Source organism: Xyrauchen texanus, chromosome 35 (genome assembly GCF_025860055.1).
Source record: "Xyrauchen texanus isolate HMW12.3.18 chromosome 35, RBS_HiC_50CHRs, whole genome shotgun sequence".
Classification (NCBI taxonomy): Eukaryota; Metazoa; Chordata; class Actinopteri; order Cypriniformes; family Catostomidae; genus Xyrauchen; species Xyrauchen texanus.
In genome coordinates this window covers 28,538,278-28,561,861 of record NC_068310.1, presented here as the reverse complement: position 1 = coordinate 28,561,861, position 23,584 = coordinate 28,538,278, and the positions used below count along the sequence as shown (strand labels likewise).

General features: G+C 40.3%; 1 protein-coding gene across 13 annotated transcripts in view; it reads left to right on the top strand.

The window, feature by feature from the left end:
- Positions 1-23,584, top strand: part of LOC127628739 (eyes absent homolog 4-like) — a 48,029-nt gene that overhangs the window by 5,272 nt on the left and 19,173 nt on the right. For 8 of the 13 annotated variants that reach the window (XM_052105586.1, XM_052105593.1, XM_052105584.1 and 5 more), the window contains exons 3-6: positions 14,800-14,849; positions 17,314-17,432; positions 21,011-21,094; positions 21,358-21,435. In XM_052105586.1, the coding sequence (XP_051961546.1) occupies positions 14,800-14,849; positions 17,314-17,432; positions 21,011-21,094; positions 21,358-21,435 (331 nt within the window). The remainder of the gene's footprint in view (positions 1-14,799; positions 14,850-17,313; positions 17,433-21,010; positions 21,095-21,357; positions 21,436-23,584) is intronic. The other 5 variants (XM_052105595.1, XM_052105590.1, XM_052105588.1 and 2 more) reach the window with 2 other exon arrangements.

The following is a 23,584-nucleotide window of genomic DNA, read 5'->3' as shown; positions in this document are numbered from 1 at the left end:
GGGCATCGAACTCGACAAAGTCTCATCTCCCGACCTGATATTTTGTTTTTTTATTCAATAAATATATTTGTTTGACAGGGAAGCTGTGCACAAACAGGAATATATATATATTCATTTATTTTTTTTAAAAAGTACCCCAGAAAAAAGGGCACTTTCTCTCGAGGAAGACAAAGGGCAGGTGCTCAAGCCCCTTTTAATATCTATGAAAGCACGTGCCTGGTGTAGAACACTGTGGATCTTAATTTGTCAAAATTGTCAATATATTATCATAATTGAAAAGTTTTTGTGTGTAATACGAATGAGTGTGTTTGTGGAAAGGCCACCCAGGTGTGTATTGAGCAGTGTAAGGTCTTTAATACTCAACAGATGTTAGCTGAAGTGTTGAGCACAGTAGCCATATGGCCACAACGAGTCTGAACATTGACACACACATGCACACATAGAGACACAGTACAATACATATGCTGCATACTGCAGAAGCATATTAAGCCAAGTGTGTGTGTGTGTTTAAAATCATCTGTTATGAGACAGTACTCTTTGTTAAATCTTTCTTTCTTTATTTCCCTAAAAAAAATCGTACATTTTATTAATCCTATTTAGATTTTATTCTAATATCTAATAAATGATTATAACAGTCTTGCATTTGAGTTGCCACATTAACATACTGAATTAGAGTTGTGCTGGTTTTTCCTTTCTTTATAATGGTTTGTGTAAATGACGAGTGTTTATCCCAGTGCTAAGGAAATGACAGACAGGCATCCATAATCCATATGAGGAAAGATACTGATCTGGGGGTGTCTGGGGTAATGGAGGGAGAGGAAGAGGGATATTGAAGTGTGGGTGGAGGGGGTATTTTGTGACTCAGGGGATCAATGCTTTTGGTTGTGGAGGAAAAATAGCAGAGGAGTAAAATGAAAAGAGGGGTGTAGCTGCAGCCTTTTCCTCTGGCGCAGTCTTTGCCCCAGAGCACAGACAACAGACACAGAGAGAGGACTCGGGTTACACACACACTCTCTCTCTCTCTCTCTCTCTCTTTCTCTCTCTCTCTCTGTCTCACTCACACACACACACACACACACACACACACACACACACTCAGAGGGAAAGAGGCAGAGAGAGGCAAACAGAAAACAGGACATTACAGTCACCTTACATTTACATATTTACAGCTCCCTGATTAACTTGACTCAGCGAATAACCACTAAGAAGAGTAAAAAATTAAGAAGGGTACAAGTGAGCCGCATTAATGTGTTGAACGCTACTGAGCTGTTCTCATAGAATTACCTTACCATGCTTACATTTTTGCAAAATGATTTTTACGTGGCTTGTTGTACATATCATGGTAGTTTCTTGGTGAAATAAACACTAGAAGAGGTACAACAACAAAATGTTTTCACTTTCACACAAATCACGAGTAAAACTGCAGATTATCTGTTCATAAACACTTACTTTTTGCCCTGTTCCCTACACAATGCTCTCTTATGCCATCTGAGATGGATGGATGGATGGATGACTTGTTAAGCGATACATTTTAACATTTGTATTACATAACCAATTACATTTACAAGCTTGTTTAAGTGTGATCAAAATGTGTGGTAAAGTGTTGCACTTGTGATGCAAATGACCAAAGTAGGAGTCCCGAAGAGCACTCAAGTCGACATGTGAGCCAAAAGTGTCAAAAAATGACGTGATTGCTTCAGTAATTGCCTTTTTCATCTTGCTTTTCCTTTTTATGACACTAGAAACTATGTACACAGAAACAGAAGGTTAAAAAAAGCTTGGAAGAAAAACATTTCACCTTAGTCCTGCCAATATGTGTAAGGAGTCAAGTAAAAGTATTTTTAATTTGCTGGGAAATTGAATTTGTTAAACAGTCAAATATTAATCCCAGAATTTAACACATTAAATGAAATAAAAATTAACATAATTAATGCAGGATCAGTTTTTTTTTTTTCACTTCTTGAAACTTCACTAATGTTTGTCTCCAATTCATGTGGCTAAAATTGCCATACATCAATTTCATAGGTGTGGGAGAGATACGGGCGAGTTGCCGTATCGTTTTGCATTGCTAAAAACTCTTACGCACTATCATCTCAACCAGTGTCAAAAGCAAAACCACACAAAAGAGACACTGTGTGCTCGATAGAGACTGAGATTGACTTGGCTGTATCTATCTATAGAGACTGAATGGCAGCCAAAGAAAATAACAGTTTTGAGATTTTAAACTTAAGCAAATTAAACATCAGCATTCAGTTATTTTTATATCTGGAGGCCTATATATAGTGCCTTATAATGCACTGAAAATGTACACTTAAGTTTATCTTGCCAATAATCTTGATATAAATTCTGCCCATTTGATCCTATTATTGAAAAACACCTGAAGATTTTGCCCAACTTTTAATTACAGCATGTCCACTGATTTTATAGCATGTATACATACAGTATACTTACATTTATATCTGTAAAAAAATGCCCGATTAACTATATATAATGAACATTTTAACATGTGCATTTATAAATAATTAAATAAATGATGACTAAGTTTCTTGCAAGTTCTTTGAGACAAAGTATAAAGTAAATATATTTAGAATGATATTTTTTTAATGTTTGTATTAATGTTCCATGTACCATGATTAATCACGATTAGGTCAACTCATCCAATTTTACAGCTTTGTAAACTGGTCTGCACTCTGCAGTAAGATGCTCACACTCTTTCAGAGGGACTAATCTTTTGTATTATAGTATGAAAGATGTGTATGTGAGTGCTTGTGGTGAGTTTCATTTTACTAACTTGAAATATGCAGTCTCTTTAAATCTGTAAATCGGCTAGTTTGATTGGACAGTATTAATTTCAGAAGCTGTGCATACTTGTAATAGATTTAGGTGATGTTTTAGAGTTGTGTGAATGTATTGGAGTTTGTTTACATACAACAAAACATTGATAACTATCAAAAGTTGACTCAGTATAAAAACCTGTTTTTGGGGGTTACATGCAAATCAATAAAAGTAAAATGCAAGAAAAGCACTTTTATGTGATGACAGATAAAGATGTTAACATGCAAAGTGAAAACAGGATAATGGGCTAAAGTCTAGTTTTGTTCATCAGGGTTTGCTTAAATCATATACTATAATCTTTTCCTGATAAAAGAAAGTGTTTACATGACCACACATCGCTTATTAAAGGCATCATTTTGTATCATTTACTCACACTGATGTTGGTTCAAACCAATATGACTTTCTTTCTTCCGTGGAACACAAAAGAAGATGTTTAGTCTAATGACAGCCACAGTCACCATTCACTTTCATTGCATCTTTTTTTGCAGTGAATGGTGACTGAGGGTCATACAGGTCTGAAAAAATAAGACGGTGAGTAAATCATGAGAGACTTTTGATTTTTGGTAGAGCCATCCCTTTAGGCATAATCTTTTAAGCATAATGTCTGTGATTCATAAAATGATCCGACAGTTGACCACCTTATCGTGAAAACTCCAGTTAGACATGGAGAATAAAATGCACTAATGTACTGTATTATTTTTCTTGTGTGAAATTTTGGGTTGAAACCTGGCTGACAGCTCCGGGTCCAGCCTGAGCACATTATTTAACAAGCACATCGACATCTGGGAAGCAGTTCATCATTTAATTAAATGCTCCTGAAACCTGGCCCTTCGTTAATGAGATTAATTTAAATAATTAACGAAAAGCTGACACATGCACAAGAACTCATGAATAATTAACAGCATTTTTTCTGCTGCAATCAGAGGGGAAGGGAGCACTTCAATGCTAGAGTGCTTTTTTATATAAAGTTTCAGCTAATTTCTCTAGATAAATACACACACACACATCAGTGCACACGTACAGAGACTAGTGTGTGTAGACACTCTGGTTGCTGTATAAAGATAAGTGAATCAATGAGCCTATGCAAGCGAAAAAAGTGTCACTCACATAGTTGCACACACACACTCATTCAAAGCTGTGAAGGTGTGTCTGGCTATAGGGCTTGGCCCGGTGTCCAGTTTCCCACTGACCCCTTTCCCCTGGCGGAATACACCATTCTAACTCCACACACAGGTTGACATGGAAACGGAGCAGTCCAACACATGAGTTGGATGGTTTAACAAGTCATATAAGTGTATCTTATTGATCAAAAACACATTTCTATCAGGAAGACTCGCAGACTTGAGTGAAATTGAAGATTACATTTATTTGATGAATATAAAACAGAAAAGTAATGTCTCTCTTTGGCGTAGGCCCCGTCTGGCAGTCCGAAGTTGTAGAACTCGGAACTGTCATATCCTGCCGGAGATAGGAGGCAGGGGCGAGGAGCCTGCCCCCGTGCAGGACGGGACTCAACTGGTGATGGTGGGGTGGTGGAGGTTGCCGCATTAGCACACTGAAACAGCAATGTGATATTGTGAGCAGACTTATAAAGCAATGGCTTACATGTGATTGGCTGGGAATTACCCGGCTAATGGTGTGATGATGTACAGCTGCTAGTCTTCCCGCTAGAACTATGCTGCGCTTACATTTCTTCTATAAGGCTGCTGTATGACTATGAATACTTAATTTTATTTTTATACAAATACTGTTTAGTAATAAATACACTGTTATGCTGTATATAAACAGTAGAATAGGTTGCAAAGTGCATTTGAAATGCTCTTAAATTTTGACTACTCTATAAGGAATTTTGACACATTGCCCACAACATTAAACACAACACAATATGCACAATCAAATGCAACATGTAATACAATTCAGTGCATTATAACACGATTAGTGGTTTACCAATATTTTTAATCAATTACAGTATAATGATTATATTTACTTGGTAATTCAATACAATGAAAGCAAAACTAAATTAACACTTATTTTACACAATATTTAGTCAAAATTCACTACTATTTACTGTCAGAAGATTTTAGGAATTGACACAAGGGGGGAATAATATTTCTGGTAATCGCCAAAGAGAAACCATTTATCAGCTGATGCCAACAATTCCTGGCTGATACTGTATATCTGTCTATCACTAAACATGATACAGGCCTACCCAATAAACAAAGCAATGCAATAGCTAAATTAATAGTTACCCCAAAAATGTGTGACAGAATGTGACAAAGTGACCATCATACTGTGTGTATATATATGTTTAATAAACTTAATCTTGATCAAACAGCATGATAGAATTAGTTTAGAAATGATGTTCTAGTTTTAGTTTCCAGTTCTCTTACAAGAGGTTCTCTCGTATTGCGTAAGCTAGCTTACGCTACGGGAAAGATTAATCTTTTCTGAGATATTGAAGCCAAAAAATTATCCTTAATTTTGTATCCATTGTCAACGCAGTGCGGCAGCTGCAGACCTTGAGCGGGCTAGCTAGCGAGCTCATAGGTTGCTCTGCGGCAGCTGCTGCAGCCTATAGACGAGCTTGGGTGAACAATAACATACAAGCACAATAAAACAGGGCTATTTGCTACAGTTCGATCGCCGTCCTCCTCGCTTCATTTTCTTGTCCTCGCTTATTTTCTTGTCCCCAAGAAAGACGGCGGCCTCAGACCAATATTAGATCTCAGGGTTTTGAACAAAGCGCTTGCAAAAAGACCGTTCAAAATGCTTACAACCAGCAAACTCCTCGCGCATGTGCGCCAGGGGGACTGGTTTATTTCTCTCGATCTGAAAGATGCATATTTTCAGATTCAGATAAATCCCCGTCACAGGCCATTCTTGAGATTCGCCATCGACGGCCAGGTTTATCAATACACCGTCCTTCCGTTCGGCCTGTCCTTAACACCCCGTACTTTCACGAAGTGCATGGACGCGGCGCTCGCACCCCTGCGGAGTCAGGGTTTGCGAATTCTGAACTATTTGTACGATTGGCTGATTTTGGCACAATCACATACAGAGCTCCTGTCTCACAGGACAGTTCTCCTCAGTCATCTGAACAGTTTGGGCCTTGCAGTCAATTGGACCAAGAGCTCACTACAGCCCAGTCAGGCAATTTCCTTCCTTGGAATAGAACTAGACTCGCGCGCGCGCCGTGTTCAGCGACTAGCCGCATCCTTTCAGATGAACAGCCTCACGCCTCTGAAAGATTTCAGAGAGTGCTAGGTTACATGGCCTCAGCCGCAGCAGTACTTCAGCTGGGTTTACTGCGCATGCGCCCGCTTCAGCATTGGCTAAACACCCACGCGTCTCGCCGGGCTTGGGCCACAGGCCGCCAGCCGATCAGAGTGACTCAGACCTGTATCTCAGCTCTGCAGGCCTGGACAGTGGCCGAATGGTACCTGTCGAATAGAGTGACGATGGGAGCTGTATCTCGCCGAAAAGTCATTTCGACAGACGCGTCCAACACGGATTGGGGCTCGGTCTTCGAGGGCTCTCCGGTTTTTGGCCTATGGTCAGTTCAGGAAAAGCTCCTTCACATAAATTGTCTGGAAATGATAGCGGTCGAGTATGCGCTCGTGCGCTTCCTCCCGGTCATTCAGGGTCACCACGTCCTGGTCCGTTCGGACAACAGATCTGTGGTATCCTATCTAAACCGTCAGGGCGGTGTCAGATCCAGGAACCTCTTCCATCTGACGAAACGCATACTGAGTTGGTCCCAGTGCCACCTGCGCTCGCTGAGGGCGACGCACGTGCCAGGCCACCTGAACGACGGCCCAGACAGAATGTCCAGAGACAATATTCCCCCAGGGGAATGGTCCCTGCACGCTCAAACAGTCCAGACGTTATGGCACATATTCGGCAGAGCAGAGATAGACCTTTTTGCGTCAGAAGAGAACTCTCACTGCCCAGTATTTTTCTCGAAAAGCGAGGACGCACTGGCCCAGGACTGGCCCAACCGCCCGCTTTATGCCTTCCCTCCCGTCTCGCTATTGCCACAGGTAATGCAGAGGATCAGGGAAACGCGCCACTCGGTGCTCCTCATAGCCCCGCTCTGGGAGAATCAAACATGATTCCCGGAGCTTACGCAGCTGTCACTGACAGCCCCGTGGCCCATCCCAGTGAGAGCAGATCTCCTCTTGCAAGCTCGCGGCACAATCTGGCATGCCCACCCAGAGCGCTGGGCGCTACACGCGTGGGTGATCAACGACTACCCGTCGCTTTGCCAGAAGGAGTAATAAACACCATAATATACGCTAGAGCCCCCTCCACGAGAAGACTCTATGCGTCAAAATGGTCTGTGTTTTCAAAATGGTGCACCGACAGAGACCTGGATTCACGGACATGTGGGGTATCACCGCTGCTCGTGTTTTTACAAGAGCTGCTGGATAAGGGCAGATCCCCATCCACGCTCAAAGTGTACGTGGCGGCCGTCGCGGCGTTCGCTGAACCCCTGCACGGCCAGTCACAGGGTAAAAACTAGCTGGTCATCCACGTCCTCAGGGGAGCTAGAAGGATGAACCCTCCGCGCCCCCCATCGGTTCCTATCTGGGATCTTTCTATAGTTCTCGAAGCTATGAAAGCCCCTCCCTTCGAACCGCTTCAATCCGTGGATGTGAAACACCTCTCACTTAAAACCATTTTTCTAACTGCCCTATCATCAGCTAAACGGGTGGGAGATCTTCACGCGCTGTCTGTTAGCACTGCGTGTCTTGAGTTTGGACCAAGTGACTCCAAGGTCATTTTAAAGCCTAGACACGGCTATGTCCCCAAGGTGATCGGTACTCCTTTCAGAGCACAGATCATTTCCTTGTCGGCACTACCAGCATCTGATAGCGAACGCAACGCCAATCTCCTTTGCCCAGTCAGAGCACTGAGATTGTATACTGCGCGCTCCGCATCTTTCAGACGCTCTGAGCAGCTTTTCGTTTCGTTTGGAGGGCGCACCAAAGGTCTCACCACCTCGAGACAGACACTGTCCAGATGGATAGTGGACGCTATTGCTGCCGCGTACGCGTCAAAAGAACTACCATGCCCGCTAGGCATTAGGGCTCACTCCACTAGAGGCATGGCCTCCTCGTGGGCATGGTCCAGCGGGATTTCCATTCACGACATATGTGTGGCAGCGGGCTGGGCTTCCCCCTCCACCTTTGTCAGATTTTTCAATCTGGAAGTACCCGCTCTGCAGGCTAAACTGCTAGCGGTTTATCACGCTACAGCTCCCTGGTGAGCTGCATTAATGGGACACATTCCACACAGACCAGCACCGCCGCTCTGTCTATGTGCTTATGTACTACACACACACTGGCCCGCACTCTTGCCGGCCAAATATTAATTCCCCACTCACAAGGGCTCCCCGGGTCCCCCTTAATTCCCTGGGGCTCATGCAGTGGATGCTTGGCGCGCACGGCGTTGACAAAGGGTTCCCGTGAGCGTAAGCTAGCTTACGCAATACGAGAGAACATCTCGTAAGAGAACGAATCGGTTACTAACGTAACCTCGGTTCTCTCTAGATGAGGGAACGAGTATTGCGTAACCGGCCATGCTCGCGCCACGAGCGATTTTTCGCTTCATTCAATGAAAACCAGGGTTCCAGCCTACGAACTACGCTTATATGCAATCTAGTCACGCCCATTTTGGCGGGCTTTGATGCGGTGAGCGCGCGGACGCCTCTCATTGGATGCGAGTTCGCCCAAGCTCGTCTATAGGCTGCAGCAGTTGCCGCAGAGCAACCTATGAGCTCGCTAGCTAGCCCGCTCAAGGTCTGCAGCTGCCGCACTGCGTTGACAATGGATACAAAATTAAGGATAATTTTTTGGCTTCAATATCTCAGAAAAGATGAATCTTTCCCGTAGCGTAAGCTAGCTTACGCAATACTCGTTCCCTCATCTAGAGAGAACCAAGGTTACGTTAGTAACCGATTCGTTTTATTCAATATCCATGGTGAGTTTTCATCTTTTCCAAAAATATAACATCATAAGCCACTGTCACCTAATCAGACCCTAAAAAGCACTGCTGTTGGACTTGGTTTGTGTGTGTGTGTTTGTGTACTTAGCTTTAGTTTTTTGGTTTTATTTTAGTTTGGGGACAGAATTGTCCCAAAAATTCACTTAAATCTGATTAAAAACCCACTTTGGACGCCTTCAGAAATGTCCTCAATTGAAAAATCGATACATCAAGTATTATGTATTTATTTATTTTATTTAAATCTAAAAATAAAAAAATGTATATATATATTTTTGGGGTAAGATAATGGCTTTGGTTAGTCTTTGTAATTATCTATATAAATAGATATTTGTATATATATATATATATATATATATATATATATATATATATATATATATACAAAATAATAATAATAATAGTCTATCTATGGTATCTCCCATTTAGATATTTAGATGTAGCTGGTGGTTGTAAAGAAACAACACAGGATACAAAAATATCTGTTTGGTGTTTCATTCTAATGGCTGTTTAAAAATATAGAAGGATATAGAAACAAAAACTGAAATATGGTAGAGGCTAATATCCAAATGAAAATACAAACAGGGCAGTACTGTACCCATATGCTTCAGCATACATCAGCTTAATACATGCTTATATAATTCACAGCATTTTATGATATGAGATCTGATTAATTCTAAATTAACATACCCTGTCCTTGCATCTGCACAAAGCGTGGTGAAACTCCACACATGCAATCATATGCATCCTTCAAAATGATCCATAACAAACGCTCAATTCTAAACACATATTTCATGTAATTAAAGAATTTTGTGTTAAATGTGATATTTATCCAAGAATTCTCAACCAATTAACAAAACTGGGAGCTCTCTTGCACAATACATGTTCTCACATTTCTAACCAGAACACATGCACAACACGAGAGAGTGCCGGAAAACAGGTGTCCCAAAACTCTGGTTCTTAAAGTGGCCACGTCCAATTTATGACTAGAGTTAAATGTCATGAAATTTTGCATATTGTCTACATAGATTAAACATTGCGTGTGTGTGTGTGTTTCAACAGCCCTTTGCCCAGTCACACACTCACTGTTCTTCTCTGTTTCCTTTTTCTTCCACTCTCTTCCTCCCTTTTTTTGTTCCCTTACCTTTAGAGAAGAGTGTTTCAGGGAGGGGACACATCAGATAGTCTTACACCTCCCAGGGGCATATGCTAAAATGTGTGTGTGTTGGGGTGTAGAGGGGTGGGGGATGCAGGTAACAATGTATTTTACATGAAAGGAAGAGTATAAAGTTACAGAGCTGATAACCATAATGCTGAAAGCATGAAAAAAAGAACAAGGGGACTGTTCTCTCTCTCTTTCTCTCTCTCTCTTTCTCTCTCTCTCTCTCTCTCTCTCTCTGTCTGTCTGTGTGTGTGTGGGGTGGGCTATGCAGAGCTCTGCAAATTTCCTCAGAATTAAAACACCCATCATTTGCAAAGGTCTACACAGCCCCGCTCCTACCATGCTTGTTTATAATATATTTTGGCAAATTTTATCATGCTTTCAGCTATTGTATTACCTTCCACTCCATTTCACAGATTTTAACTTGTTTAAAAGCACATTTTCAAATGTGTAGAATTCCACAGATATTCCCCACAAATTTGCACGGATAGGTCCTCTTTCATGAAACAGAACAAGCAGAAAACATTCTTTGTAAATAGTTTATGAATTCATTATGTAAATTCTTGCTTTGATTGATTATGTAAGAATAGTTTTTAAATGATTTACCTGTAAATTTGTTGATTTTGTTTCAAGATAGAGTTACAAAATTACAAAAATAGTCCAAAGATACTGTATGTGCCTATGGATGTGTTAGAAGAAGCTTTCCTGTGGATGTATGCAGAGTTGGGGAGTAACAAAATACATGTAACAGCATTACGTATTTAAAATACAAAATATAACTAAATGTATTCCGCTACAGTTACAATTTAATAATTGGTATTTAGAATACAGTTACATTCAAAAGTATTTTGATTACTGAAGAGATTACTTTGCATTTTATTGTCATATGTTTAATTTAATATTTAGTCCTTTCAGATGGAAAACATTTATACATATAAATTATGTAGAAAAGTGCATTTGAACAGCGGTGAAACACTTTCATATGATGCGTAACATTCATACGAGCAGACAGAGAAGTAAGTTTGATGTAGTTTGGAGCAGAAGAAATAGAAATAAACCTTGTGTAAATTATCAGCTTTACGCTAAGCTAAAATGCTATTTCTAGGAATTTTACACGCACGTTACCAGACATGATCATGTTTTTTTTATCAAGAAAATTCACGTTGGATCATAATTAATTTTTTTCTAGTAAGACCTTTGATATTAGGACAAAAATCATATTCTTGATAATAATTTTTGTATTGTTTTCCTGTAAAAATCCTTAAAACAACATCAATTTGATTAATTGTTTTAGAAGCAGCACTGCATAAGACTGCCTCATTGTGAGTTGGAGCCTGCTGGGTTGCTCTTAAATGCTCTATTAAACACTCTAAGAGCACAGATGCTGCTGGACTGGGAAGTAGTTACAGTCCTACTGTCAGAGAGAGATTTACAGTAGGCTTAGAGCACTGCACGATCTGCCCTTCATCACCTGCTGTCCCTGAATGTGTCAGGCTAATTTGAGGAGACCATATTGGGTGTGTCCATATACTCACAAAACAGCACAAATAAGACCCCAGCAACTGAGAGATGAGCTTTAAACCACAGGTAATTTTCCAAGAAGAACCTTAACGCTTCACAGTGATTTCTGTTCAGTCCCATGAGCATGTGTGCAGCAGGGGTGTTTTCTCTAAAGAGGCAAAGGAGGCCAAGTAACACTGTCCAATATTTAGTAGTAACAAATGAAAGAAACATGGAAGATTGTGCTTGTTACTGTATTTTATATATATATATATATATATATATTTTAAATAAAGATGCATAAACTATATGAGACTTTAATGTGACGTGGTTGTGATAAATAACATGTAAATAGAAACATACAAATAATCAGATAAAATGTTTTCCAAATACATAAATGTATTATTGTATTGACTGCTTTATGATATTGTAAAATAAATGTTTTTTCATGTAATTTTTATCTCGGAAAACGTTCAAATGGACTGGAACATGAATTTACAATGGATTTGATAAAACACAGAAAAGGGACATTGCCCCTCGTTTCATGTATCAATTGCACATCATGGATGAGCTGTGTATGTATTGTTTTAACCTGAATGTGAGTTTACAGTAGGTGACGTTATTCAGTGACAACTCCACAATCCAAACATTCTCTCAAAATCCACACGTTACATCTGGCACACACGTGTATGTGCATGTGTACTCGCAGATTTGTGTGTGTGTTCCCTGTCTGCCACTCACTCGACGTTGTGTCGATGTAGTGACTCTAGGGGTTCGATCTTTAGAGCCCCAATCAGCTTTGCTTAAAATAGAAAAGGCCAATGAGAATTTGCATGCCACTCTCCAACCAGGAAATACAGGTATAAAAGGATATGGCGTCCGTCACTCATTCAGATTTTTCCTTTGGAGCCGAATGCATGCTTTTGTTCATCCTTTCACCTTTCGCTTACGCTGCTGGATTTTACAGCGCATATTAGTAGTCACCCTCGCACGGTCAGGTGTAGTTCTTCCCCATGGCACTTTGACAGCCGAGTCTGCATTTGCTAAAAGAGTATATTCATAAGAGTATATTTCCTTCTAAAAGAGCTTGCGCAAACGCCGGCCATCTTTTAAAAGATGTCCTTCCGCGTTTGCGCTATTGGATGTGGCTGTTATCTTTCCCCTCCGGACGACCATGAAATTGTTTAGAGTGCTTGGGGCACCATGCCCATGAGAACATAGCAGTCGCGGCTCACTTTCTTCTTCATGAAGCAAGGAGCCACTGCGGCTGCAACCCAACCTGGTCCGTCCTGGTCTGATGCTCATCTGGCCGGGTTGGCAAGCACCGCGGGTGATCTGGATGTGGACATGGGAACGTTCCCGCCGGCTCAGCCCCCACGGACCTCCCATCCCCCAGCATGCTCATTCTATCTGGAAGAGCTGTCGATTGATGCAGGCGGAAGTCTTTCCGGTCATTCAGGTGAATGTGAGTTCTCTCGTTCTCCGTCAAGAGACAGCCAGTGAACAGGTAAGTATGCTTGTTTCTGGGGCTGCTCACCCACCCCAGTCACCGTTGCAGGCTTACAGAGCAGTACGTCCCCCCTGGGCTGTCTTCCATGTGGGGCACCTGCGCTGCCTTGCCATGAACCACCCTGCCCAGGCAAGGTAAGTCCAGTCATCCCCTTGGTGCCGCTGTCGCGGATGCTGGAGGCCTGGTTAGCACTCTCCAGCCCCTCACTGTGGCTCATCAGGACATTTCGCCTTGGCTACATGATCCAGTTTGCCCAGGTTCAGTGGCATCCTCTCCAATACGGTGTGGAATTTACATTTTTGGCACTCTTTGATCCTTTCATACATTCTACACTGTGGTTACATTATTCAAAGGCACAGGAATGCATTAATAATGTAAAAAATATGTCAGATATGAATTTGAGTTCAGTATGTTGCATATATAAGATGCTAGACAAAATGCACCGTTTTATGTGTGACAGTACAAAATGCATCGGCAAAACAAAGAAAGCAAGAAAGATTTGGAGTTGACCATGGGACAAATTCAAGGAGAGATGTCACAGCCATGGTTTTATTAACTCAATATTAAGACAGATTGAGTGTGACAGAAAGAAAGAAGCAAGATATTCTGCCAGAGAAAAAGAGGGATATCTTTATTTATTAAATTACTAAAGAGAGAAGGTTGTGGAGTTCATTAAGCATTTTATTTTGAAATAAGTTTGTCCAGGAAGCAACCTTCACACAGTGCTTGGAACTAAAAATCATATTTACCAACAGGTGTATCATTTACTTTCAGATATGAGATCAAAACAATCATTTATATTTGCTTGGATTTCCCCCTTCAACCAAACACTTTTTTTGTCTGCTCTGCGACCACGCATTACCCTATTTTCTGCCACTTGTTTTATAACCTGAGAGAGGTTGATAGCAAAAATAACCCACAAAGCGCGTACTTAAGTCATATGTTTGTCAGTGACATGACCAACAGCTAATTGTCCACTGTGGATCTGTTTGGTTGACGTTCAACATCAAAAATTCAGTAGTGACTCCTGAGGTAGGTAAGGTAGTCACTTTGGTTATAGAATATGGTTGTTTGGGAACAAAGATTTGGTGGTGGTGTAGTGGTCTAAAGAACATAACTGGTAATCTGGTAATCAGAAGGTCACTGGTTCGATTCCCCCAGCCACCACCATTGTGTCCTTGAGCAAGGCACTTAACTCCAGGTTGCTCTGGGGGGATTGTCCCTGTAATAAATGCACTGTAAGTCACTTTGGATAAAAACGTCTGCCAAATGCATAAATGTAATTGTAAATGTAAATGTTTCATATAGGGAACCCTAGTGTCACTTCGACACAATGTCGAAGTGAGTGACAGAAGGGGAACGTCTCGGTTACTATAGTAACCTCCATACCCTGATGGAGGGAATGAGACGTTGTGTCCCTCTTGCTGAACTGTACCGCTGTAAAGTCCGGGACCTTGTCTCGGCTCCTCAGTGCAAAACCTGACTGAATCCACATTCCGATCTCCCTTTTATATCCATATGTCAGGGGAAGTGGCATGCAAATTCAACTCGCCAATTTCTCAAAGGCCATTTTTCAAACATCTGAAGGTGGATCGGGCTCCCAAGAGCGTCCCCTATTATCACTATTCGACACAACGTCTCGTTCCCTCCATCAGGGAACGGAGGGTACGACAGTAACAGGGACATTATTGCTCGTTCTGTTCTGTGTTCTGTGTTTTTCTGTAGCTATAATCTGCGCCAAATATAGAAAATTATAGAAATCAGTCTCTCTCCTCTGGTCTTTCCACAGGTGAAGAAATCTACCACTGATTCCCATGCTCCAGACCCAGTAGACAACAGGTAATGTGGACACACACACACACACACACGTACAATCACACAGCAGAATGAATATCCAGTTATATGCATTTAGTGTATTATTTATGAATGACTATGACAGAGAATTGTGGGAGTGATTTTGTGCACACAAAATAAGACAGAGATCGAGGGATGTTAAAGTCATTGTGTGTGAGTGGGTGTAAAGCAGGCTGCTTCACAGTACCTGAATAAAACATGTCTGTCTTTCTTGTCAGTGTGTCTATTCGCTCTCTTCTTTGTGATATGAAATGATTTTTCACATAGATATTAATGCTACAAACAGAGATAGAAGAGCAACCATGTATCTGACTTTATACATTATAACAGATTGACATTAAATCATTATAGAATTTAAGTCTATGTGTGTGTCGTTTGTGTGCCTTTTTTCTCTCTATAATCTAAATTAATATGTTGAGATTATCTTTGTAGAACTACATTAAGATACGACGTTCTATATAGGGGTGGGGGGTGTGGTAGTTGTCACACTTTTGCTCCAGTGAACATTTCTCAGGGTAGGTTTATTTTAGAAATTTCTGTATAACCACACATTCTACGATCATTACTCCCCATCACAGCAACCAAAACAAAATCTATGCATGTCTGTAAATATTTGCTTGCATGCATTAAATGGCCTATTAAAGGTTTTTCAGCTAAATATAAAAAGTAAAACAATTATGGGGCACAAAATGATTCATGAAACAACAAACATGGAAAATGTTACATACAGAAATATCAAAACACCGTGTTGGCCAACAAATTTTTTAATTTATCAATTGTATTCATTTTGACATTTAAAACAAGTCTGACAACCTACTCTAATAACAACATGCCCACCTTTGTCCTTAGAACACATTTAACACATTTGGCTTTCGGTAAAAATCTGACGAAAATCTTTTAACTTCTGTGATATCTGTGAGCCAACCAGCTCACACTCATGTGATACTGTATGTCAAGCCAAGTGGCTCATATTGTGTAAGCTAATAGGCCCAATACCCCATCAGTATGTCACACCCACATTAACATGCTAAATCTTTCTGATAGTTTTCATGACTGAAACATAGTTGACCCTTTTCTGAATGTATGTGTGGCTTGTGTAACTTGTTTTCACAAGAGCTATAGCAAAAATATGATGATAATGAAAATTGACTTTGGAGGGTCGAATTCACCATAAGTAATCTAATTTAAGAGGGTTTTAAACCAACATTTAAAACTTCTGCTACAGAAAATGCACATTTGTAATTTTTGCTCCAAATTTAAAAGTAAGAATCATAAATTAGATTTTATGGATTTTCCTAGACAGCAGTGATTTAACAGAGAGCAAATTGAGACTTTAACCTTTGTCCCTTACTTCTGACATCCTGTGTACAACGGGCCCATCCGTTGACATGACACAACATGCCGCAATGGCTTGAGGAGCTCCACACTGGATGCATAGATGCAAAATTTTAAACTGTATGTCTTGTTGGCAGGAGTAATCCAGCGCATGCAGCACAAATTGAAATGGGACATCCATTTACTGTCATCGTGACGCGTTGCGCCACAAAACACTTCCAGTGTTGACAGCTTCATTGACATAATGGGACCTATGTGCTTTTGATATGATGTGACGCAACCCTTGCATCTGGTGTCAGATAGGGTGTCTGATTTTTTCTCTTGAGGATCGGGTCCAAGTAATTTCTCCTGTGTCTACTCTTAAAGATTCTAAAGTCTACAATCAAAATGTATATATTTCAATATGACTCATAAAAATCAAATTCTTCCAAGACCAAATTATATATAAATACTGTCTGATAAGATCCTTTACTTCTGTTATACACTCACCGAGCACTTTATTAGGAACACTATGGTCCTATTAAAGTTCCCAACATGGTAATTTGCTGTTGTTGCCCATCCGCCTTAAGGCTCGAGATGCTGTGCATTCTGAGATGCTATTCTGCTCACAGATTGGTTATCTGAGTTACTATAGCCTTCCTGTCAGCTCGAACCAGTCTGGCCATTCTCTGTTAACCTCTCTCATCAACAAGCCGTTTCCGTCCATAGAACTGCCGCTTAATGGATGTTTGAGTAAACGCTAGACACTACTGTGCATGAAAATCCCAGGAGATTAGCAGTTACAGAAATACTCAAACCAGCTCGTCTGACACCATCAATCATGCCATGGCCGAGTTCACAATTTTTCCCCATTCTTATGGTTGATGTGAACAATAACTGAAGATCCTGACCCAAATCTGCATGATTTCAAGCACTGCTGCCACATGATTGGCTGATTATATAATCACATAAATAAGTAGGTGTACAGGTGTACCTAATAAAGTGTTCTGTGAGAATATTTCTTTTAAGGAATTTTAGGCTGGTTCTTCAACTATGAGAATGGGGTGAGTTTCTGAATTTTGACTTGTTTGTAAACAAAACATTGTCTTAACACAGATATATGTGTTTGTCGCAGGGGCTTGGAGATGCAGGATCTAACAGACACTCAGCACTCTGTTACAGGTGGCAATGACAGCACTTCCAAACTGGACAAAAACCTCCTCAGCAACAACATCACAACCAATGGAACAGGAGGTGAGAAAAAATAAGAGCATAGCAAACAAACAGGAAGGAAGGATGGATGGATATCAATATAATCATAATCAAAAGATGTTAAATTGGCCCTTTCAACATTGCTGAACTGGAAATCAGCTTTGGTGCTGTTCAACAGCATTTGCTTTCATGCTGTAATTGAAAGCTGTGTAGAGTCCTGGTGAGGGATGTCTGGATAAAGTGTTTCTTGTTCTGTTGGTTTTGGTGCAGTCCAGAGTGGGTTCGGTGGATTAGTGATGATATAGTTTTTCGAGATGTTCTGACTCGGCTCTGAGCTCTCTCTAACCTCAAAGGTCAAAAATGCTCTGTCTCTCTGTCTGTATCAACTGTATACAGGCCAAATTAAAATAGAAAAAAACATGTGCGTGTATGAGTGTCTTTGTGTTGAAACGTTTCCCAGCACTTTTCTGCATGCGTGTTTAAGCGGGAGCACAGAAAACTATTTCCTGCATTTAAATTCTCATTTTCTCTTGGATGTCAACACGCGCTCGCTCTCTTTTCTCTCCTGGAGGAAAACGCTGAACAAACATTTAAAAAGAAAATGTTAAGCAAACATATGCAAGGCTAAATTGACTTTCAACACTCTAGCAGGCAAGCGTTTGATCTATGGCTGTGACCGTGTGATCCAAAACACAGGAGAGACAGTAAAGTTTAGAGTCTCTGGAGAGATCTATGTTGTCTGTGGCCTGTATGTACATAAATGTGTGTGAGTTGTGTGTGATCTCATCTGTTTTTGAGATGTAGCCGGAATAAAACAATAGAGAAAGACCAGGCGAGAGAAAAGGAGCAGAACTCAGTAAATCATTTAGATTAGAGCACAGCTAATGATTTTAACGGCTTGACACACACACACATTCACACACAGACTGGGACTGTGCTTCTGCCAAAACAACGACATATTCAACATTCTCCTCTGTCTACCTCATCAACTCACAGCCGAGACTGAATCCCTCCATGCACACACATGTATACACACACACACACCAGCCACCTACACAACCACCCACACAGACACACACATCCCAACATGAATCTCACTGCCTATGAAGCCTCATTCATCTTACTTTAGAGTACTTTTCGCTCTCTCACAAACACATACACATACACACAGATCAAAAAGAAGTCTGTTTTTGCAAATGCATCTTTGTCACTCAGTACCTTGTCTTGACAAAGCTGTAATAAAATGATCATGGCAAATTGAAAATGATTTTGGAAACTAGACACTAGGTATGAATGTAAGCATGTTTTTAATGAAGGATATTTGAAATGTCCTAACTCTGTCTAATTCCTTTTTAAGAAAACACGGAAAATGGTGAATATACCCCTTCTGAACATCCATTAAAATTGAATTTTGTGTCTTAATATTATAATGGGGGCATTCTAGGGGCGATCTTGTTTTGGTTGAAATCTAAGGTAGTATCATATGTATCTGTAAAGCAGTCATTGGAAAGGAGGAGGCGAGAACCGGCTTGGCAATGTAAATAATAGTTTCATTGGTAAACTTAAAACAGAAGACACAAAGACACAAACACACACGCACACGCACACGCACAGCGCACACACACACACACACACACACACACACACACACATGTTGTGTTTCCATGTTTTATGGGGACTTTCCATAGACATAATGGTTTTTATACTGTACAAACTTTATATTCTATCCCCTAAACCTAACCCTACCCCTAAACCTAACCCTCACAGAAAACTTTCTGCATTTTTACATTTTCAAAAAACATAATTTAGTATGATTTATAAGCTGTTTTCCTCATGGGGACCGACAAAATGTCCCCACAAGGTCAAAAATTTCGGGTTTTACTATCCTTATGGGAACATTTGGTCCCCACAAAGTGATAAATACACGCTCACACACACACACACACACACACACACACACACACACACACACACACACACACACACACGAACATGTCCGTAAACTATCTCTCTCTCTCCCGCACAATCCTCCGCAGTCGACCTTTATCCCTCTCGGAGGCTTGATTAGCCTGATAAGGGACCGGGTGTGTATGATCACGACCTGGCCCCGCCCCGCCCTGCCACAGTATTATTTCCCAGGAAGACAATCACAGAATGCACTGTGATTAACTACATCCAATATGGTGTACAAAGCAAGAGAAATTTAGATTATTGATATACTTAGAATCCATTTAATACTAAAATGTATTGAAAAAAAATGTGTTTGAAAGAATAGAAAACTATTTTACATACAATGTGTGCAATTTACATTTGTGCTCATTTGTTACATTTGTGTACATTTGAGTATTGCGTTGTTCCTCTCATGTCAGCTGTATTGGAAATCAGTTGCTGAGCATTAGGAACTATTTGAATGACGCGTGGAGTTGCTGCCTATGTACAGCTTTTCAACTCGTTCATTTATAAGGCTCCATTTCAGTTAGTATCCTGTCATAGAAGACAGTTGCCTATGTATACAGGAGATACTGAGGCAGCTCATTAGGTTTTTAACCAGACACAATATTTCAAAGCTGTATGTATTTATTGTTACAGGAAATTAAGTAGATGGAATGTTATAACATTTTGATTGCAATATTATTTGTTATTTTTGATTTATTAAATCCAGAAGCCCCTCAAGTGTGACATCCTATCCTGTCCTTTGTGGTGTCCGAAGTTATTTGCATGCTCAAAGCCTAGTGTGACCACAACTTTAGTGGAGCTTGCACGTAGTTAATGTGATGTACTACACCTGTGGTTACTCTGCTAGGACATCTGTGTGAACTTAAGGGGGAACAGACTTCATACACCCATTTAAAATCACCTTGGGACGAGTTGATTAAAAATTATTGCAAAAATGGCAGTTAGAAAAGTACATTTAGGCTATGTTCAGACTGTCAGTCCAAATCTGATTTTTGTGCATACACTGATTCGATTGGAATCCAATCATATTAGGTAAGTCTAAACGGGACAAAATCACATGAAATACGATGCTTACAAATTTGTTTCAAGCAACATTCATATGGACATTTCTGGAAATCTTTTTCAGTCTGACTGCACTGATCAGCTCTCAAGTGTTTTTTTGCCATATGTAACTTTTTTCCGCTACGTAAAGACACGTTATACGTCACACATTATTGCAGGAAATATGCTGGCAGTGGTGGCGGAAATAAGCTGTGTGGTGGCGGAGTGGAGGTCTGGCTGAGAATATTATTAATGGAATCTTCCTGCAGGCATTCTGAAGTTTGATAGCCACATAATTTCATCAAAGGTGGCTACCACATGAGTTCACCAGTCATTGCTAGCTCTATTCCATTCCCCTCCATGTAATTATTTTGTGTATCTTTGCTATAGCAACCAATGCAGTTATGCCAAAAAATTATGATACACAAATCATGGGACACACAAATCGGGTCTGATAAGTTGAGATACACAGTGCGGATAATCAAGATCGGATTCTGATCGGAGACTCATAAAATAATATTTGGATTGATGGTCTGAACACAGCCTTAGTTCTGAGTCAAGGTCTAGCATTATTTGTTGCAATGTCGTCCACTGTGCATCTGACTCCACCCCCATCCCCCCAGGAGAGAACATGACAATTCTAAACACAGCTGATTGGTTGCTGGGCTGCAGTACTCCGCCCACTGCCCCAAGTATGAAGAACGATGGTATACTGCATGTGTTTTTGTAGTGTACATATATGATAAAGCACGTGTTTGTGTGTGTTTGGGTGCAGTGCTTTTGATTAGTTTTTTGTTTTTTTCTGGAGCTTTAGATTTTTCATAAAAAAAATACATAAATCAGAAATCAGGGAATGTTGCTGTACTAATACTTTTAGAGTTTATTCGATTTTCAGAGGTTTGGAGGTTTAGATCCAAGTTTGACAGTTGATAGAATGTCTTTTCTCTTTCTTGCTCTCTTTCTTTTGAAGTTAAGTCAGAGCCTCTGAACAGCAGCGAGGCTGTGAGTTCAGCAGGAGACACAGGGCTGGACACTTACACTGGGTCAGGTAAGACATCCACACACACACACACTTGCATGTGCTGCATTGAGAATGCCTGCTGTAATCCTGTTGGGGAAGTTGCTGAAAGCTCTGAGCCCTCAATCTTTTGTACTGCCCTTGAGCTAACGTCATCAGAGCTACAGACTCTTTATTTAGATCAATGCGCTCATATACACATACATACACTCATAGATTGAGAAGCCCGCTGTCCATGCGGTCCCCTGCAGAGAAGGTTTGAGGCCCTTGTTTGAACTGACAGTGTCTGTCTGTGATGTCTCTATAGAGAAGACAACAGCATGTTTATTTATGGTTTTGTTGATTTGTTTTGAACCATTTTTCTCTCAGTGAGATAGACCGTAGTCTGTTTTTTCATGATTGAAAGTGATGGAAGTGAGGTATAGACCTATAGTCTTTTCAAGGAGTTCTACTCTTTGATACATTGGTTCAGCTGACAAAACATAAAAAAAATGGCATGCTAAAAAATCCCTGTGGACAAAAAACTCAGAACAACTTAGGCTGTGAACATTTAGATGCACATCAATCCCTCATAGCCTCGCTTTCAGTCTCGAAAAATTGTGTCTACCCTGACTGGAGTCTATTGGGAAACATTTCAGCTCAGGAAGAGAACTTTGACAAGCCTGCTAAAAAGTCCAACTTAGACCAGTAAGAATTTCCATGCTGATCTTGGCTGATTCTAGCTGGTGGACCAGCATAGCAATGCTATTCACTTGCAAAGCCAAGGTTGCAAAGTTAACCAAGGTAGTCTGGCTGATTAAAAGAATGTTTTGGATTCAATACAAGTTGAGCTCAATCGACAGCATTTGTGAAAAGTGTCGATTTCCACAAAACATAATTTTGTCTAAAATTACAGTTACAGCAAGGCACTTACAATAAAAGTGAATGGGCATTAGGATACATTAAGATACACCACTGTTTCAAACGCAGAGCCACAAGACGTAAACACAATGTGTTGGCATGAATTTAGAGTGATAAAATCGCTTACTAACCTTGTCTGTGTATAGTTACATCCAATATTACAACTTCATTTTTATGATGCCATAACGCCAGTAAAGTCTGTAACCTGGTAAACGCTGTAACACCAGTAATTCCCTGATTTGATCACACTCGAATCATGTTAACACATATAATGTTTGTGTCTTGTGGCTATACTTTTGATATTGTGTATATTTTAAGGTTTATGGACTGGCCCCATTCATATCAATTGTAAGTGTTTCCCTGATTTTTGCTTTTAGTTTTTTGAGGGATGAGTCTCAATAATTTTTTGCGGTAATTAACATTATGCAACAAATGCTGTCGATTGAGCTTAACTGTTGAGCCCAGCACTTTATGTTAAGCCTGGCAGGGACACCAGCACACCAGCATTCAAAACACAGCATATTCTGGTGAACAGCAATGGCAGTTTTTCCAGGAAAGATGTTATTGTCAGTTTACATTTTTGATATGGCATATTAAGAACTTAAAGAAAGGAGAGGAAGAGTGGACGAACCAGGAATTGGGAAGGCAAGCGGAGGAAGCCAGCATAATCATTGATGTAGACAAAAGGCTGGTTTTAGAGTATCGTTTGCGTTGTATTTTCCCCCCATTTTTGTTAAATTAAATCCAGCTGGAGAGAAAGACTGTGAGCTGTCAATCAAAACCTGTGTTTGCGTTAGCACAAATATAATATGCATGTGTGCGAGTGTGTTTGGTTTTGCATTGAAGGTTCTTGGCAAATGCTTTTCGAATGGAAGAAGTCCATCACACATTTTATTTTATGGTTTTGATATGTAATAAAGTACACATCCAGGGAAAACAAATGACAGCTGACAACAGTATTGAGTGCTGATACAGTATTTCTCAGATAGAAATAATGATGTGCAATTCACAGTCTAATCTTTTTATACTCATCCAACACATCCAACCTCTTCTGCCATTACATTCCTTTGCACTGTATATAACAGATTTATATTTAGATTTGCACTAGATATGTGTGTGTATGTATGTATGTGTGTGTCTGTGTGTGTGTGTGTGTGTGTGTGTCTGTGTGTATATGTGTATATATGTATGTATGTGTGCATGTATGTGTATATATATATGTGTATATGTGTGTGTTTGTGTGTATGTGTGTATGTATATATTTGTATATATGTGTATG